This window comes from Saimiri boliviensis, chromosome 14 (genome assembly GCF_048565385.1).
Source record: "Saimiri boliviensis isolate mSaiBol1 chromosome 14, mSaiBol1.pri, whole genome shotgun sequence".
Classification (NCBI taxonomy): Eukaryota; Metazoa; Chordata; class Mammalia; order Primates; family Cebidae; genus Saimiri; species Saimiri boliviensis.
In genome coordinates, this window is record NC_133462.1 from 11,592,343 (window position 1) to 11,612,897 (window position 20,555).

Sequence of the window (20,555 nt, forward strand, 5' to 3'; positions counted from 1 at the left end):
CTGGTGCCCACTGCCCATGCGTGCCCCAGGGTACTGTACCAGCCTTGTTGATTTCCCTGCACTGTGTTAACACCTTTTCCAACAGTCCTGTTACTAAATTCTCCTCAACACTCCATCTGACTGTGCTACCTTTCCTGCGCAGACTCTGATAGTTGTTTAACTTCTTCTGTGTAAATGTGTATAATAGGAACAAGAATATTTCAATAGCTGTTGTGAGGATTAAATACGTTAATCATGCAAGGAATTTAGTGCAGTCAGTGTCTGGAACATGTTAGGCACTTAATAAGTGTAAGCTGTTATATGTGTATATACACATATAATACATAACATGCATATAACACATACCATGGGATACAACATATACGTACATATATACACACGTACACACACAAATATATATTTAGATATATTTTTTGTATATATAAATTAAAAATATATATTAAAATATATATTTAAATATAAAATTATATATAATATATAATATATATTTATATTTACATATGAAATAGATATATATTTTATATGTGTGTGCGTGTGTACGTGTGTATATATGTGTGTATATATCTGAGACAGAATGTTACTCTGTCATCCAGGCTGGAATGCAATGGCACGATCTTAGCTCACTATAACCTCTGCCTCCCAGGTTCAAGCAATTCTTGTGCCTCAGTCTCCCGAGTAGCTGGGACTACAGGTGTACGCCCCCACTCCTGGCTAATGTGTGTATTTTTAGTAGAGACAGGGTTTCACCATGTTGGCCAGGCTGGTCTTGAACTCCTGACCCCGTGATCCTCCCACCTCGTCCTCCCAAAGTGCTGGGATTACAGGTGTGAGGCATCGCATCTGGCCTGTAAACTGTTATATTATCAACCACATCTCATATTCAAACATTTGCAGAGCAAAGAACCAAGGCACTGCTGTAAGCACTAGGGAGCCATGAAAGGTCCTAGAGGGAGGCCTTGTAGAAGTGACATAGTCCGGGCTGGCTTTTTTGTCTTTAATTTTTTGAGACAGGGTCTTGTGCTGTCATCCAGGCTGGAGTGCAGTGGCACGATCACAGGCTCACTACAGTCTTGACCTTCCAGGCTCAGTGAGCCTCTCGCTGCAGCCTCCTGAGTAGCAGAACTACAGGCACATGCCACCACACCTGGTTAACTTTTTAATTTTAATTTATTTTGTAGAGACGGCATCTCACTATGTTGCCCAGGCTGGTCTCGAACTCCTGGGCTCAAGTGATCTGCCTGCCTTGGCTTCCCTAGTGCTGGGATTACAGGTGGGAACAAATGCACCTTGCCCAGGCTTTTAAAAAGGGTACTGTGGTTGCTGTCGTGCAGAATGAATAGCTGGGGAGAGATAGGAGGAGGGACACTGTGGGGAGGCTGCTTTTGTTTGGTTTGTTTGTGTTTTTGAGACGGAGTTTTGTTCTTTGTTGCTCGGGCTGGAGTGCAGTGGCACAGGCTGGGCTCACTGCAACCTCTACCTCCTGGGTTCAAGCGATTCTCATGGCTTAGCCTCCCAAGTAGCTGGGATTACAGGTGCCCACCACAACACCCAGCTAATTTTTGTATTTTTAGTAGAGACGGGGTTTCATCATGTTGGCCAGGCTGGTCTTGATCTCCTGACCTCAGGTGATCTGCCCACCTTGGCCTCCCAAAGTGCTGGGATTATAGACGTGAGCCACCGCGCCCGGCCATTTGGTTTGTTCTTGTACACCACACTGAGTGTCAGCTAAGAGCCTCATTTCCTTTAATTCTCATTAATCCCTGAGATATAACTATTCCCACTTTCTGGATGAGGAAACTGAGGCTCCGTGTGGTGATATCACCTGCCCAAGGTCTCACAGTTAATGGGTGGCAGACCTGGGACTTGAACGCAGGTCAGTCTGATTCTAGTGTCTGTAATTCGAACCCTGCACTAGTAATCCAAAGCCAAGACCTGTTCTAGTTTTGGGAGGGGGTCCCATGGGAACAGATAGAAGATTCCTGCAGATGCCAACCACATGCCATGTCTCCCCTTATCCTGTTTAATTTTCCTTCTTTGCATTTACTGCGAATATATATATATATATTTGAGACAAGGTCTCACTCTGTTGCCCCAGCTGGAGTGCAGTGGCACGATTTCAGCTCACCATAGAGCTTTTTAGTACCCATTAGTGAAACCAGAAGATCAGGCCGCAGCCTCAGCTGGCCCACTGATCTTCTGTATGACTCCCAACCAGCCTGTGCCCCTCTCTGGTTTCCTATTTATAAAACAGGAGCTTTAAGCCAGCTAGCTAATGAGGGCCAGAGAATCCCACTAATCCCCCAACGCACCAGGCTGAGGGGAAACAGCAGAAAGTTTCCGGGTTCTGGGCTGGGGCATCTTTTGGGAGGTCTCACTCCCAGCAGCTCCATTCCCTCGTCCTCGCCTTCTGAGCTCTGGGCCAGCGTCCTGGAGGAAAACAGGCAAGAATCTCAGGACACAGCAAACCTGGGCAAGTGTGGGTCACAGTGTAAGCAGGTGATGAGCATTTATTCACTCCCTTGAGCATCTATTATTCCTTTACTCATACACCCACCAGTCCATCCATCCATCCACCAATCATTCTTCTCATTTATCCAATAATCCATCCCTCAGCTTCCATCCATCTATCCTTCCATTCATCCACCTATTTATCCACCTAGTTGTCCTCCATCTATCCATCCATCCTTCCATACACCCAGCCATCCACCATCCACCATCCACCATCCACCATCCAACCATCCATCTATCTGCTGTCCATCCACCAACCATCTCCCATCCATCCATCCATCCACTGTCCATCCATCATCCATCTCCCATCCGTCCATCATTTATCAATCTACCATCTATCCATTCATCCATCTATCCATCCATCCATCCATCCATCTGTCCATCTATCCATCCATCTATCCATCCATCTGCTGTCCATCCATCATCCATCTGCCATCCATCCATTCACCACACATCCATCTACCAATCCGTCTTCTCATTTATCCAATAAACCATTACCCACCCACTCAAACAACCTCCATCCATCTATCCTTCCATTCATCCACCTATTTATCCACCTAGTTGTCCACCATCTATCCACCCATCCTTCTGTCTACCCAGTCATCTTCCATCCATCCATCCATCCATCCATCCATTTGCCGTCCAACCACCATCCATCATCCATCCATCTATTCATTTATTCATCCATCCATCCATCTATCCATGGATCCATCCATCCATCCATCTGCCATCCATCCACCATCCATCTGCCATCTATCCATTAATCCATTGATCCATCCTTAATCCATTGATCCATCCATACATACATCCATTCACCATCCATCTACCATCCATCTTCTATCCATCTATTAATTCATTGATCCACCCATCCATCCATTCATCTATCCATCCATTCATTGATCCATTCATCCATCCTTCCTTCCTTCCAGCCACCTATCAACTCATTGATCCGTTCATCCTTCTGTCCACTCAGATATCTATCCATCCATCCACATGTGCATACATATACCCTTTTATCTATACATCCATCCATCTGTCCTTCCATCCACCCCTCCATCCAACCACCTGTCCACCCAGAGAAGTGACAACAATATTCATTAATAATTCCCTCCCACCCTCATTTTGTAAGTCTTTATCAGGCACCCACTTTATAGCCAGCAACAAGCTGGGAGCCTTGGGAGACACCAAGATGTATCCATAAAACCCTTAAAAGGATAGTACAGAAACCACTCTGGATTCGAAGTGAGCACATGCTTGCAACTTGGTTCTAGACAGTTTCTTTTCATTTTCCCTCCCTCCCTCCCTCCCTTCTTTCCTTCCTCTCTCTCTGCTCTCTCTTTCTTTCATGTTTTTTTTTTTTTGGATAGGGTCTCACTGTTGCCCAAGCTGAGGCAGTGGCACAATCCCAGCTCACTGTAGCCTTGAACTCCTGGGCTCTAGTGATCCTCCTATCTCAGCCTTCAAAGTAGCTGGGACTACAGGCATGCATCACCATACTCAGGTTAGACAGTTTCTCCGACATGGTGGCAAAGTCTTCTAAACTCTGACAAAAATTATCACTAGATCAGATATAACTATGTTCCAAAGGAGAGAGCCCTCCCTGGTTGAAAGGTGGGATTTGGATAAATAGTGAGAGCAGCGGAGGGCACTCCAAAGGCATAGAGATGGGCATAAACTTGGAGCATGCTGGGCCCACTGAGGGCCTGGCTGGAGCAGAGATCAGGGTTAGAGAAAAGCTGAGAGATGAGGCTGAGGCAGGAGGCAGGGGCAAGATGGGGTGAGGGGATGCTCCCTTGATGTCCCCCCTTTATTGTGGCTCACCTCTTCCGAGCCCCAGCCATGAGAGAGGATGCGGAGGGGTCCCCTCTGGAAGGGCTGGAGCAGCTCAGCCGGGGGTCACTCCCCCAGCGGGGCAGCAGGGAGGACTCAAAGGCTGGAGGTGACAGGCCGTGGAAGCTCTGAGCACGGGGCCGGGGGACAGCCCCCGGAGGTCTGTGGTAGGCCCTGGGTAGCTGTTCGCTGGCGTTGAGCTGGAAGTCATCATCCATGGAGATGTAGGGGGCCAGCATCTCCAAATCCAGAGCGTCAGCATCCTGTGGAGGGCAGGAGGGGAAGTAAGAGCATGAGCCTTGGACTTGGGTGGACCCAGGCTGAAGTCATTGCACCACCACTTCTGAGTTCTGGGCCTATGGCCAACAGTCTGAGCTTCAGTTTCCTCATCTGTAAAATGGGTATAAGGACTCTCTGAAGAGCATGTTAGAGAAATCTGAAATTGAGTCACAGGCATGGTAGCTCACACCTGTAATCCCAGAGCTTTTAGGAGGCTGAGTCAGGAGAATCACTTGAGGCTAGAAGGTCAAGACCAGTCTGGGTAACATAGCGAGACTTCTATCTCCACAAAAAAGAAAAAAATTAGCCAGGTATGGTGGCCCATGCCTGTAGTTCTAATTATTCAGGAGGCTGAGGTGGGAGGATTGTTTGAGCCCAAGAGTTTGAGGTTGCAGTGTGCCATGATTACACGATTGCAGTCTAGCCTAACCGACAGAGTGAGACACTGGAAAGAAAGAAAGGGCCGGGTGTGGTGGCTCACGCCTGTAATCCTAGCACTTTGGGAGACCGAGGTGTGTGGATCACAAGGTCAAGAGATCGAGACCATCCTGGCCAACATGGTGAAACACCATCTCTACTAAAAATAAAAAAAATTAGCTGGGTGCGGTGGCACACACCTGTGGTCCCAGCTACTCGGGAGGTTGAGGCGGAAGAATCGCTTGAACCCAGGAGGTGGAGGCTGTAGTAAGCCAAGATTGTGCCACTGCACTCCAGTCTGGCGACAGAGCAAGACTCCGTCCAGGAGGCAGAGGTTGCGGTGAGCTGAGATTGGGCCATTGCACTCCAGCCTGGGTAACAGGAGCGAAACTCCGTCTTAAAAAAAAAAAAAAGAGAGAGAGAGAGAGGGAGAGAGAGAGAGGAGAGAGAGAGAGAGAGAAAGAAAGGAAGGAAGAAATAAATCCTAAATGCCTCAAAGAAACCATCAGTCAAAATCTGAATATTAAGAAAGCTCAGAGGGATTACAGAGAAGTGAGAAACCTTACTGGAAACCAGAGGAAAGAGAATGTTTATCCTGTAGTGGTGGAAAGTTTAGCAACATTGTTGCCTGTAGTGATGTGGAAAGTAGAAAATAAAACCAATAACACCAGGTGATCCAGCTAAGATTTCCAGCCAGAGCATTGGAGAGGCTGCCTGATTTCTTCTTGTTACTTATAGTAAAAGGCAAGAGGAGACAGAGAGAGAAGGAATATTTCTCCTAAAGGAAGAAATGTTAAACATGAAAGAGAGAGGACTTGAAGGTTTTGAAGATTCTCAACCTCCTCGTGTAGTGAATAATTAACTTTACCCAAAGCGAGGTCTGATTTTTGCCCCAGCTCCTAGAAGGGAACCTCCAAACCTTTGGAATGTCCTGAGTGATAGTGGTGTCTTTGCTGTTCACTGTGGGTCCTCTGGATAGTTCATGCTAACCAGCTGACTCATGGTGAACCCCTAGGTAGTTTATGCTGATGAGATAACTCAGGATGGAGGCTGACCATGCAGAAAGAACAACCATGTGATTAAAGAGTTGTGGCTTTGGTCCACACAAAATCAGCCTGATCCAGGGAAGGTAGGGGTGGCATTGAAGACTGAATTCAAGGACATGGACAGTAATTTGCTCAATCATGCCTATGCAATGAAACCCCAATGAAAACTCTGAACACGGATGCTTTGGTGAGCTTCCTGAGTTGGCATTACTCTGCACATATTGCTACATATCAATGCTGGAAGGATAACATGTCCCTGAGGACAAGAAAACGTTCCATTTGGGACCCTCCAGTCCCAGATTCCACCTATGAATATTTTCCTTTGTGTCTGATTTGTACTCTTTTGTTATAATAAAGCTACAATCCTAAGTACAGCACTTTCTGAGGCTGATGAACACCTCTAGCAAGCTATCAGGCCTGAGGGAGTCTACAGGAGTCTGGGTATCTCCACATTGGTGGGCAGCTGATCTAAAGTGAGGGTGGCCCTGGGGACCTTCAAACTTGTGGCTGATGTCGGAAGTCAGGCAGACTTGGCGGTCAGGAGAACCATGCCATTAACCTTGAGCTTGGTTGATTGTAGGAGACCTCAGATGGCAAATGATGCTAATATTAAGAAGTGTCTCTGAGCCAGCCTGGTGAAATCCCCCTCTATTAAAAATACAAAAATTAGCTTGGCATGGTGGTGGGCACCTGTAGTCCCAGCTAGTAAGGAGGCTGAGACCAGAGAATCATTTGAACCTGGGAGTTAGAAGCTTCAGTGAGCCGAGATCACACCACTGCATTCCAGCTTGGGTGACAGAGTGGGACACTATCTCAAAAAAAAAAAAAAAAAAAAAAAAAAAAAGAAGTGGTCTCTGAGCAATGACGAGCATCCTTGGGCCAGGCACAGTGGCTCATACCTCTAATTCCAGCACTTTTGGAAGCCAAGGCGGGAAGTTAAAGTTCCCACTTGAGCCAAGGAGTTCAAGACCAGCCTGGGCTATATAGCAAGACTCTGTCTCTATTTTTAAACATTCTTTTTCATTACAAAAGTTCTTTATAATGAAAGAACTTCTGGGCTGGCATGGTGGCTCATGCCTGTAATCCCAGCACTTTGGGAGGCCAAGGTGGGTGAATCACGAGGTCAGGAGTTCGAGACCAGCCTGGCCAACATGGCGAAACCCTGTCTCTATGAAAAATACAGAAAATTAGCTGGGCGTGGTGGTGGACACCTGCAGTCTCAGCTATTCGGGAGGCTGAAACAGAAGGATCGCTTAAAACAGCGAGGCAAAGGTCGCAGTGAGTCGAGATCGCACCACTTCACTTCAACCTGGGGACTCTGTCTCAATTTAAAAAAAAAAAAAAAGGAAAAGAAAGAACTTCTGATATTTGCCCATATGGATGGACCAGGGATATATGCCTGCTCCTCTTCCCCTCCTTTTTGAATACTAGTGTCTATTCCTGTCTTATCATCGTATATTGAGAATGTGGGTGACAGATGACTTGTCTCCATTAGTCCACGAGCCAAAATATTGAGAGGAACGGTACTCAAGGAGCTTCACCAGCATGCAAACTAGATTCAGATGATCAGACTCTGGACTTTAAGCTGATGCTGTAATGGGAGACTTTGGGGGGCCTTGAGAGGAGGGTGAGTGTATTTTGCATGAGGAAGAGAGAGACATCAGTCGTTGCAAGTTCCCAAGGATCCCCGCCTCTTGATGTCCACACTCTTATGCTGTTGCCTGCCTCCCACAGTGTACAGGATTTATCTGTAGGACCAAAACAATATGGCAGAAGTGATGTTTTGTCACTTCTGAGAGGCGCTCTGAAAGACTGTGCCTTCTGTCTGGGACTTGTTCTTTCTGTCTCTCTGCTTCCCCATTTGTCTTTTTCTCTCTTGGTTGGATTGCTTGCCTTAGAGAATCCAACTGCCATTTTGTCAGGACTCTGAGGCAGTCTATGTAGAGGCTCACGTCATGAGGAACTGAGGCCTCCAGACAAAACAAAGTGAGGGATTGAGGCCTGCCAACAACCTTATGTGTGTGAGCTTGGAAGAAAATCCTCTAACCCCAGATGACTGGAGCCCTAACTGAGGGGTTGACTTCAACCTCATGAGAGACTCTGAGCAAAAACCTGCAGCTAAGCTGCTCCTGAATTTCTGATACTTAGTCACCATGTGACATAATAAATCTTCGCTGTTTTAAGGTGTTAAGCTTTTAGGCTATTTGTTACACAGCAATAGATAACTAATACATCAGGCCACTGTCATTTTATCTATGCACTCAATAAATTATCCATTTAAATATCACCCATCCATTTTTCAACCATCTATCAAAATATCCAACCATTCATCCACCCATCCACCCATCTATCCATCCATTAAAATATCTGCCTAAACATCATCCATTCATCAACCAACATCTACCTAATAAATACAATGGTCCATCCATCCCTCCATCCCTCCATCCCTCCATGCTTCCATCTATTCTTCTATCCCTCCCTCCATCCACCCATCTATCCATTCATCCATCCATCCATCCCTCTATCCATCCATCCATCCCTCCATCCATCCCTCCATCCATCCATCTATCCAGCCATCCACTCATTCCTTTACCCATCCCACTACCCTTCTCTAAAGCCACATATGGGAATCCCCAGAACAGAGAGCTGAGAATTACTCCTTCCATGCCAGCCCTTACCTGAGCTACATCTAAATCTGTCTCCACCGCCTCAGTGTCTTTCCCAGAAGTGAAGAATCTGTGCACATTCTCTGTGCCCACAGGTAGTTCATCTGGGAGATCAGCCTGTAAAGAGACGGAGTAGAGACTTAAGGAGATCTTGAGCCTGGGAGGTATCAACAGTAAGACAGTCTGCAGCTCAAGGTTAGAGGTGGGGGTCAAATGCCAGGCATCTGGGGCACCAAGGGGGTCCAATGGCAAATGCAGATGAGTTTTGAACCTGGGTGTTCAAAAGTCAGAGCACCTGGGTGTATGCAGACTGACAGGCCAAACATGGAAGGTTAGAAAGATCAGAGCTTGGCTGGGCTCGGTGGAGCTATGATTGTGCCACTGCACTCTAGCCTGGGTGACAGAGCAAGGCACTGCTTTAAAAAAAAAAAAAAATCAGAGCCTAAGGCCAAGACTTCCTTTTTTTTTTTGAGATGGAGTTTTGCTCTTGTTACCCAGACTGGAGTGCAATGGTGTAATCTCGGCTCACTGCAACCTCTACCTCCTGGGTTCAAGTGATTCTCCTGCCTCAGTCTCCCGAGTAGCTGGGATTATGGGATCCCGCCACCATACCTGGCTAATTTTTGTATTTTTAGTAGAGACAGGGTTTCACCGTGTTAGTCAGGCTGGATTTGAACTCCTGATCTCAGGTGATCTGCCCACCTCAGCCTCCCAAAGTGCTGGGATTTCAGGTGTGAGTCACCGCACCTGGCCTGAGGAAGACTTTCAAACAAATTCTCTGGGGTTAAAGGTCTTAGAATCTGGAGTTTTAGGGGAAAACAATGGAGAGGCCAGCTGTCTCAGGGGTGAAGGGTGAGGTCAGAGGTCACAGACTGTATTTCTTCTCAGAGAAGATATTTTCTTGGGGTGGAGAGTGAAGATGAAGACAGTCAACACTGGACAATACAGACCCACTGAGGTCAAAGGTCAGACTATCTTCACCCTAAATAGTAATAGTAACTGGTATGATCTATTGAACGCCAACAGGTGCCAGGCCCCTACTGAGTGATTCTCATGAATACTCTCACTTAATGCTTAGAATAACCAATCATGGGGTAACTTGTTATTATCTTTCTTTTGCAGGTGAGGAAATTAAGGTCTCATGAACTCACTTGCCCGGCCAGGGTAATGCAGCTGATAAATGGCAGATTTAGGATTGAATCTATGTCTGTGTAAATCAGGACATTAGACGTTTTGACTCTTTGAGGTCAAAGTTCAGAGAACTGGATGCTTGGTCGCAAGCTGGAGAGGGAGGAGGATCATCTGTGCCAGCTCCAAACATCCTAGGTTGGGGGCCTCATGTGGTTTGGCTGTGTCCCTACCCAAATCTCATCTTGAACTATAGCTCCCATGATTCCCATACATTGTGGGAGGGACCCGGTAGGAGAAAACTGAATCATGGGGGCAGTTTCCCCCATACTGTTCTCATGAAAGTGAATAGGTCTCATGAGATCTGATGGTTTTATAAGGGGAAACCCCTTTTGCTTGGTTCTCATTCTCTCTTGCCTGCTGCCATGTAAGACGTATCTTTTGCCTTCCGCCATGATTGTGAGGCCTCCCCAGCCACGTGGAACTGTGAGTCCATTAAATCTTTTTTTTTTCCTTATAAATTACCCAGTCTCGGGTAGTTCTTTAGCAGTAGCGTGAAGACGGACTAATACAGGGCCTGTGGTGTTATTTGATATATATGGTTTCATGCATGGTTCCTGGGTCAAACTCTCATGACCCTTGTTACAACGTTGGCTGTGTTAGGCCTCAGGAAACAGACTCTCTCCAGCCTTCTTCTGCCCTCCTTTTACCTGCTCCAAGGCAGGTAATCTTCCCCTGTTTTTCTGACTGTGAGTCATAAGACTGTCCGCAGAGAGGGTTCTGCTTGATATCCTCGGGGAAAGAATGCTGACATCATGACGCTTCCATAACAACCCAAGAGCACTGGGTTTGAGGGGCTTCCAGAGAGCTGACCCATGGAGGATCACCCAGGCTGGAGGGTGGTGCCCAGGGATGGCATAGAAGCTCCAAGACCCTTCTTTCCCCCATATCTCACTCAACATATTCCTTCATCTGTATCCCATGCAATATCCTTGACAATGAACCAGTAAACCTAAGTGAGCGTCATCCTGTCTATTGTGAGCTGCTCCAGCAAATTAATCAAACCCAAAGAGCCAGGTGTGATGGCTCATGCCTACAATTCCAGCACTTTGGCAGATCACTTGAGGTCAAGAGTTCAAGACCAGCCTGGCCAACATGGTGAAACCCTGTCTCTAATAAAAATACAAAAAATTAATCGAGTGTGGTGGCACACATCTGTAATCTCAGCTAATTGGGAGGGTGAGGCAAGAGAATTGCTTGAACCTAGGAAGCAGAGGTTGCAGTGAGCCAAGATCGTGCCACTGCACTCCAGCCTCTATCTCAAAACAATAAAAAATTTTTTTAAAAAAGAAAGAAAATCAGGCCGGGCGTGGTGGCTCAAGCCTGTAATCCCAGCACTTTGGGAGGCCAAGGCGGGTGGATCACAAGGTCAGGAGATCAAGACCATCCTGGTCAACATGGTGAAACCCCATCTCTACTAAAAATACAAAAAATTAGCTGGGCATGGTGGCGCGTGCCTGTAATCCCAGCTACTCAGGAGGCTAAGGCAGGAGAATTGCCTGATTCCAGGAGGCAGAGGTTGCAGTGAGCCGAGATCACGTCATTGCACTCCAGCCTGGGTAACAAGAGTGAAACTCCGTCTCAAAAAAAAAAAAAGAAAGAAAGAAAATCAAACCCAAAGAGGAGGTCATGAGAACCCCAACTTGAAGCTGGTTGGTCAGAAATTCTGGAGGCTGGGCATGGTGGCTCACACCTGTAATCCCAGCACTTTGGGAGGCTGAGGCAGCCAGATTATTTGCGGCCAGGAGTTCAAGACCAGCCTGGCCAACATGATGAACCCCTGTCTCTACTAAAAATACAAAAAATTAGCTAGATGTGGTGGCATACACCTGTAATCTCAGCTACTCAGGAGGCTGAGGCACCACTGCACTCTAGCCTGGGTGACAGAGTGAGATTCTGTCTCAAAAAAGAAAAGAAACAAAGAAACAAAAAACAGCCAAGGCCAGGCTTGGTGGCTCACGCCTGTAATTCTAGCACTTTAGGAGGCTGAAGTGAGTGGATCATCTGAGATTATGAGTTCAAGACCAGTCTATTTAACTTGGTGAAACCCCATCGCTACTAAAAACACAAAAATTAGCTGGGCATTGTGGTACACATCTGTAATCCCAGCTACTCGGGAGGCTGAGGCAGGAGAATTGCTTGAACCTGGGACAGGGAGGTTGCAGTGAGCCAAGATTGCATCACTGCACTCCAGCCGGGGCGGCAGAGTGAGACTCCATCTCAAAAATTAAAATAAGAAAGAAATTCTGGAGGCCCAGACTTCTGACTAGTGTCTGAAGAACAACGAGCAGTCTTGGGGACTGAGCCCCAACCTGTGGGGTCTGACACTATCTCCAGGTAGATGGTGCCGGAAGTGAATTAGAGGACACCCAGCTGAGTCTGCTGCTTGGTGTGTGAGGAACATTGCCCACATTTGGTCACACAAGTCTTCTTCTGTGTTGATAATTGTTGCATTATTAGGAGAGCAGAGGAGAAACATAGCTTGAGAGTTTTTCCCTAAATGGAGGCAGATTCTGGAATTCTAACAATTGAAGAATATGGATCTGGGTCTTAAAGGAACCTAAATTTCATCTCATCCCAACCTCCCCACTACACAGATGGAGAAACTGAGTCCCAGAGAACAGCCAGGTTTAAGTCACAGGCCAAGCCAACCTGGGGGACTGAGCCCTGGATGCTGAGGGCTCACGTGGGTGGGATGGCTTACCGAAAGAGGACTTCGGGGGCGCCGTGTGGCTGGTGGGGTGCTGGGGGTGGCAGCTACTGAAGTCCCATCCAGGATTGGTCCCAGGAGGCGACGGAGGTCAGGGCTGCAGAAACGGCGGGGGTCAGCGGCCAGGGCAGCCTCGCTCAGGGAAGGGGGGTGCAGGAATGCAAGGATCCGGGGGCCAGGGGTGTCTGCAGGACATGTGGGGACAGGGAGGACACGGGCTGGTGACCTCGGGCTGAGGGACACAGCCCTCCACACCAACCCCAGGAACACAGTTAACATCTTCAGCAAGTCAGGATGGCCACTGCTCTTAGTGCCTCGCTCTGTCGCCCAGGCTGGAGTGCGGTGGCAAAATCTCAGCTCACTGTAGCCTCTGCCTCCCGGGTTCAAGCAATTCTTCTGCCTCAGCCTCCCGAGTAGCTGGAATTACATGTGGGTGCCCCCATGCCCAGCTAATTTTTGTATGTTTTGTAGAGACAGGGTTTCATTATATTGGCCAGGCTGATCTCAAACTCCTGACCTCAAGTGATGCGCCCACCTCAGCCTCCCAAAGTGCTGGATTTACAGGCATGAACGACCACATCTGGCCCAGGTGTAAACTTTAGTGGCCAGATTGTGGTAAGGCTCTGGAAGGTCCTAGGGGAGGGGAGTGGTGACCCAGAACAGCATTTGGCCATTCAGCTCTGGGGAGCTTGCACCTTAGGAAAGAAGACTGGCCCCAAGCCCTCAAGGAGGCTATAAGGTCCCCTGAGGTTAAGACAGAGCCCAGAGCCAGCGCTGAGCCAGAAAAGGAAAGGATATCATATCAGCAATCCCATCCCACACCCAGAAACATGGGCGGCCAGCAAGAGCCTGAAGGACAAACAGGGAGGGAGGCTCATCCAGGATGGGAGGAGAAAGAAGGAAGAGGGAGGAAGCAGCCAGACTTAGGTGGATTGAGACTACTGGACGCCAAAGAGCAGCCAAGCCGAACAGGGAGGGAGCAGAAGCCTGGGGGCAATGTGAGGCCACAGCAGAATTTAGAGCGGAGGCCAGCACGAGACTGAAGCAAACATGCCATAGCCACAGGAGAGGAGGGAGGATGGGAGAGAGAAGAGCATTCTGGGCGGAGGAAACTGCATGTGCGAAGGCCCTGAGCACGAGGCTGGAGCGTTCTGAGGCCTCTTAGGAGGCAGTGTGGTTTGGAGGCTGCATGCGCAGGGAAGGGAGGCAGGTCCCACGGGGCCTGGTGGGCCATGTTAAGGTACTTGGGCTTTCTCCCAAGGGCCCTGGGGACACAACCCCTCCCAGCCCCAGCCCTGCCCCATACCAAGGCTGTCCCCAGGGTTAGAAGCATCCTTCTGGGAGGGGCCACCCTGCCGAATGGGTCTGCGAGAGTGTTGCTCCGTTTGCTCCAGGGACAGCACCACTCCGGTCTCTTCTACCCGGCTGGGGTACAAGGCAGAAAGGGAGATGGGAGTCAGGGAGGGTCCTTGGCTGCAGCCCAGGTGGTCTGTTCAGGTGACATCCTATTACAAGAGGCAACGGCACCCAGGGACTTGGAGGGCATTTTGCAGAAAATAATTACCCACATTTATTTGTCTCCTACAAGGGTTTGATTTTTGTTGACTGCTTTTTATTCTGACAGCATTTTTTTTTTTTTTTTTTTTTTTTAAGACAGGGTCTCCCTCTGTTGCCCAGGTTGGAGTGCAGTGGTGCAATCTCGGCTCACTGCAACCTCTACCTCCCAGGTTCAAGTGATTCTCCTGCCTCAGCCTTCCAAGTAGCTGGCATTACAGGTGCACACCCTCACACCTGGCTAACTTTGTATTTTTAGTAGAGATGGGGTTTCACCATGTTGACCAGGTTGGTCTCGATCTCCTGATCTCAGCTGATACACCCGCCTCAGCCTCTCAAAGTGCTGGGATTACAGGCGTGAGCCACTGCGCCTGGCCTATTCTGACAACATTTTAAAAAGAAAGTTAAGTTTGTCCCTTTCCAGGCTCCTTCTGTAAAAGGAAAGGCAGAAAAAAGAGCTGGCATTTAGCACAGCCTGGGCAGAGAGGAGGAAGACTGAGGGATGGGGGTGGGGCAGGCCCGAAAGACAGAAGTGGAGGAGACCTAGGAACAGGGAGGGGAGGTCCCGGGGCAGAGAGAGGGGTGAGCAAAAGGCTTCAGAATACCTAAATATTCCCTTTATAGATTCTTAGAAAGGTATTGATGAAAAAATCTATTTTTAACGTAGTCTTCATTATATTACCAAATAGGAAGAATTCATAGGGCTGTAATTTTTATGAATAAGATTTGATTTATGCCGTTTCTATTCATAGCTATTTTTCATATTCAAGGGAACACGTTTATAAATACCTCCTTATGTCCCGGCACCTCCCCTCACGCAGTCTCTGGCTGCAGAGACGATCCAAACGCTTGCTGGGCAAATTGGCTTTTGGAGAGTTGGGTGGGGCTGAGGATCAAGCCCTCATTTGCATCTCATCTGCATAACCCCCTACAGGACAGGATGCAGGTGGGCCTGATCTTCCCACCAGCTTCTTGAGAAGCTATGACCTTTTCCCACCCTCATGAAACCCTCCCTGGGCAGGAAACATCCCAATTTAGGCTGGATCAAAGCCACTCTTATTCCCCTGAAAAACATGAGCACATACGACCGCACTCATACACACACTCAGCACACACTCGGTATACACAGGCACACACAGGAGCCTCACATACACCCAACAGGGTACAGGGACAGAGATGCTCACACGTTCCATACACCTGGGTTCAAATATGTGCACATGTGCCACATTCAGTTCACGTCATTCCACAGACACCTCCTCGTTAAGCACTACTGTGTAGTGGTTCATAGCAAGGACTCTGCAGCTAGTGGCCTGGGTTCAAATCCCAGCTCTGCTACTTACACAGCAGTGTGATCTTGAACATGAATAATAAAATGTATTATTAAAACTAGGCTGGGCATGGTGGCTCACGCCTATAATCCCAGCACTTTGGGAGGCCAAGGCTGGTGGATCACCTGAGGTCAGGAGTTCAGGATCAGCTTGGTCCACATGGTGAAACCCCATCTCTACTCAAAATACAAAAATTGGCTGGGCATGGTGGCATGCACCTGTAGACCTAGCTACTCAGAGGCTGAGGCAGGAGAATCATTTGAACCCTGGAGGTGAAGGTTGCAGTGAACCAAGATCACACCACCACACTTCAGCCTGGGTAATAGAGTGAGACTCAAAAATAAATAAATTAAATTACATTTAAAAAATAAATACAATTAATTTCACTTGCCTCTGTTTACTTTTTTTTTTTTTTTTTTTTTTTGAGACAGGGTCTTGTTCTGTCACTCAGGCTGGAATGATGCAGTGGTGCAATCTCAGCTCACTGCAGCCTCAATCACCCAGGTGATCCTCCTGCCTCAGCCTCCTGAGTAGCTGGGACTACAGGCACATGCCACCATGCTAGGTTAGTTGTTAAATTATGTGTAGAGATGTGGGTCTCCCTATGTAGCCAAGGCTATTCTCAAACTCCTGGCCATGGCCTCCCAAAGTGTTGGGATTACAGGTATGAGCTACCAAGCCCAGCATTCTGTTTACCTTTTTAATGTAACTACTAGAAAATTCAAAATGATGTATGTGGCTGGCATCATGCTTTTATTGGACAATGTTGGGTTAGATGGTGGTAAGTACTAGGGAAGGCCTGTCACGGTGGCTCACACCTGTAATCCCCAGCACTTTGGGAGCCCACAGTGGGCAGATCATCTGAGGTCAGGAGTTCGAGACCAGCCTGGCCAACATGGTGAAACCCTATCTCTACTAAAAATACAAAAATTTAGCCAGGTGTGGGTGGTGGGTTCCTGTAATCCCAGCTACTTGGGAGGTTCATTCAGGAGAATCACTTGAACCTGGGAGGCAAAGGTTGGTTGCAGTGAGCCAAGGTCATGCCACTGCACTCCAGCCTAGGCAGCAGAGCAAGACTGTCTCAAAAAAAAAAAACAACAACAAAAAAAAACAATGATAGCATTAAGTACTAGGGAGAAAATAAAGCAATTTTGAAAAGGGCAATCAAAGAATCAAAGAAGGCCTAGCTGAACAGACAAGTTAATAGGATAATTACAAATGGTTTTTTTTTTTTTTTTTTTTTTTTCCGAGACGGAGTTTCGCTCTTGTTACCCAGGCTGGAGTGCAATGGCGCGATCTCGGCTCACCGCAACCTCCGCCTCCTGGGTTCAGGCAATTCTCCTGCCTCAGCCTCCTGAGTAGCTGGGATTACAGGTACGTGCCACCATGCCCAGCTAATTTTTTGTATTTTTAGTAGAGATGGGGTTTCACCATGTTGACCAGGATGGTCTCGATCTCTTGACCTCGTGATCCACCCGCCTCGGCCTCCCAAAGTGCTGGGATTACAGGCTTGAGCCACCACGCCCGGCCCTACAAATGGTTTTATAAGTGCTCTGGTGTAAATGTACAGGATACCAGGAGAGAAAATGGGGGTGAGGGGCACCTGACCTCACATAGGGGCTCAGGAAAAATGGTCTCCAGAAGTGATGTCTGAGCTGAGACTGGAAGGCTCACACCTGTAATCCCAGCACTTTGGTAAACCAAGGCAGGTGGGTCACCTGAACTCAGTAGTTCAAGACCAGCCTGGGCAACATCATGAAAGTCCATCTCTACAAAAAATACAAAAAAAGTAGCCAGGCATGGTAGTGCATGCCTGTAGTCCCAGCTACTTGGGAAGCTCAGGTGGGAGGATTGACTGTGCCCAGGAGGTCAAGGCTGCAGTGAGCCCTGTTGGTGCCACTGTACCCCAGCCTGCAAAACAAAGCAAGACTTTATCTCAGATTTTCTTTTTGAGACAGAGTCTCACTCTGTCGCCCAGGCTGGAATGCAGTGGCGCGATCTAGGCTCACTGCAACCACTGCCTCCCAAGTTCAAGTGATTCTCCTGCCTCAGCCTCCTGAATAGCTGGGACTACAGATGTGTGCCACCACGCCCAGCTAATTTTTTGTATTTTTAGTAGAGATAGGGTTTCACTGTGTTAGCCAGGACGGTCTCAATCTCCTGACCTTGTGATCTGCCTGCCTTGGCCTCCCAAGTGTTGGGATTACAGGCATGAGCCATCATGCCCAGCCTCAAATAAATTTATATATAGATATAGATATAGATAGATAGATAGATAGATTGATTGATTGATTGATTTGTATTTCAGAACATTCCTCCAGATTTGGAAAAACCCCTAAGGCTTTAGAAACTGGTGCCATGTCCTGTAAGATAACCTTCAAAGAAAAGCTGTATTTTTTTTTCTTTTCTTTGTTTTTTTTTAAGACAGTCGTACTTGTTGCCCAGGCTGGCGTGCAGTGACCCGATCTCCGCTCATTGCAACCTCCCAGATTCGAGCAATTCTCCTGGCTCAGCCTTCCAAGTAGCTCAGATTACAGGCACACGGCACCACGCCCGGCTAATTTTTGTATTTTTAGTAGAGATGGGGTTTTGCCATGTTGGTCAGGCTGGTCTCGAACTCCTGATCTCAAGTCGTCTGCCCACCTTGGCTTCCCAAAGTGCTGGGATTACAGGCATGAGCCACTGCACCTGACCAAAAAGCTGTAATTCTTTTTTTTTTTTTTTTTTTTTTTTTTTTCTTTGAGACGGAGTTTCGCTCTTGTTACCCAGGCTGGAGTGCAATGGCGCGATCTCGGCTCACCGCAACCTCCGCCTCCTGGGTTCAGGCAATTCTCCTGCCTCAGCCTCCTGAGTAGCTGGGATTACAGGCACGTGCCACCATGCCCAGCTGATTTTTTGTATTTTTAGTAGAGACGGGGTTTCACCATGTTGACCAGGATGGTCTCGATCTCTCGACCTCGTGATCCACCCGCCTCGGCCTCCCAAAGTGCTGGGATTACAGGCTTGAGCCACCGCGCCCGGCCAAAAAGCTGTAATTCTAACTCTGCCTCATTATGTTGTCATGGATACCGCTACGTTCCTAAATGGTGAAAAGCTTCTATAACACATAATGGAGGAAAAAAGCCCCATCACTATTTTCCCACTAAACACCTATTAGAATGACTAAAAGTAACACCAAACCCCAAAACCCAGACAATATGAAAAGCTGGCAAGGATGTGAAGCAACTAGAACCCTCATACATTGCTGATGGGAATGAAAAACAATACAGCCACTTTGGAAAACAGTTTGGCTGTTTCTCTCTCTCTCTCTCCCTTTTTTTTTTTTTTTGGTAACAGAGTCTCGGTCTGTTGTCCAGGCTGGAGTGCAGTGGTGCAATCTTGGCTCACTGCAACCTCTGCCTCCCAGGTTGAAGTGATTCTCCTGGCTTAGTCTCCTAAGTAGCTGGCACTACAGACATGCACCACCACATCCAGCTAATTTTTGTATTTTTAGTAGAGACAGGGTTTTACCACATTGACCAGGTTGGTCCTGAACTCCTGACCTCAGGATCTGCCCACCTTGGCCTCCCAAAGTGCTGGGATTACAGGCATGAGCCACCGCACCCAGCCTTGGTTCGTTCATTCGTTCGTTTGTTCCTTCCTTCCTTCCTTTCTTCCTTCCCTCCCTCCTTCCTCCCTCCTTTCTTCTTCCCTCCCTCTCTCTCTCTTTCTTTCTCTTTTTCTTGACAGAATCTAACTCTGTCGCCCAGGCTGGAGTACAGTGGTGAAATCTCAGCTCACTGCAACCTCTACCTCACTGGGTTCAAGTGATTCTCATGTCTCAACCTCCCAAGCAACTGGGGTTATAAGCATGTGCCACCCATACCTGGATGATTTTTGCATTTTTAGTGGAGATGGGGTTTTGTCATGTTGGCCAGGCTGGTCTCAAACTCCTGGCCTCAGGTGATCCGCCTGCCTTGACCTCCCAAACTGCTGGGATTACAGGCGTGAGCCACTGTGCTCAGCCATGGCAATTTCTTATATTAAATATATACTTACTATATAACTCCTGTTTACCCAAGAGAAATGAAAACATGCAATCTCATGAAATCTTGTATAAGAATGTTTACAGTAGCTGTTTTTTTTTTTGTAATCACCCAAACTTGTAAATAGCCCAATGTCTTCCAACTGGTGAATGGATAAAAAAAACTTCGCTCCATTCATACCATGGGAATATTATTCACTGTTTACAAAGGAACTACCAATATAAACCACAACTTGGGATGGGCACGGGGGCTCACACCTGAAATCCCAGCACTTTGGCAGGCTGAGGCGGGTGGATCACCTGGGGTCAGGAGTTGAAGACCAGCCTGGCCAACCTGGTGAAAACGTCATCTCTATTAAAAATATGAAAATTAGCTGCGCATGGTGGTACATGCCTGTAATCCCAGCTATTCGGGAGGCTGAGGCAGGAGAATCACTTGAGCGCCAGTGTACTCCTGGGCAACAGAGTGAGACTCTGTCTCAAAAAACAAAACCAAACAAAACACAAGAAAGAAAGACCACAACATGGAGGAATTTTAAACATAACAGGCGAAGTAAAATCCAGGCCCAAAAGGCTACATACTGTATAATTCTCTGTATGTGACCCTCTGGAAAAAGCATAACTCTGGGGTCTGAGGACAGTGGTTGCCTGGGACATGGGGGTGTGGGAGGGGTTGACTGTAAGAGAATATTTTTGTGTAAAAAATTGTGGTAATGGCCGGGCATGGTGGTTCATGCCTGTAATCCCAGCACTTTGGGAGGCTGAGGCAGCTGGATCACTTGAAATCTGGAGTTCGAGACCAGGCTGGCCAACACAGTGAAATCCTGTCTCTACTAAAAACACAAAAAGTAGCTGGGTGTGGTGACAGGCTCATGCCTGTAATCCTAGCTACTTGGGAGGCTGAGGCAGGAGAATTGCTTGAACCTGGGAGGCTGAGGTTGAAGTAAGCCGAAATTATGCCATTGCACTCCAGCCTGGGGCACAAGAGCAAAACTGTCTCAAAAA

At 47.7% G+C, this 20,555-nt stretch overlaps 1 protein-coding gene across 9 annotated transcripts in view; it reads right to left on the reverse strand.

The window, feature by feature from the left end:
• Positions 1 to 20,555, reverse strand: part of HIF3A (hypoxia inducible factor 3 subunit alpha) — a 44,150-nt gene that overhangs the window by 8,896 nt on the left and 14,699 nt on the right. For all 9 annotated transcript variants that reach the window (XM_039466787.2, XM_039466790.2, XM_074386164.1 and 6 more), the window contains 5 exons: positions 13,951 to 14,069; positions 12,639 to 12,829; positions 8,759 to 8,863; positions 4,330 to 4,601; positions 2,310 to 2,427 (listed from right to left, as the gene is read on the reverse strand). In XM_039466787.2, the coding sequence (XP_039322721.1) occupies positions 2,310 to 2,427; positions 4,330 to 4,601; positions 8,759 to 8,863; positions 12,639 to 12,829; positions 13,951 to 14,069 (805 nt within the window). The remainder of the gene's footprint in view (positions 1 to 2,309; positions 2,428 to 4,329; positions 4,602 to 8,758; positions 8,864 to 12,638; positions 12,830 to 13,950; positions 14,070 to 20,555) is intronic.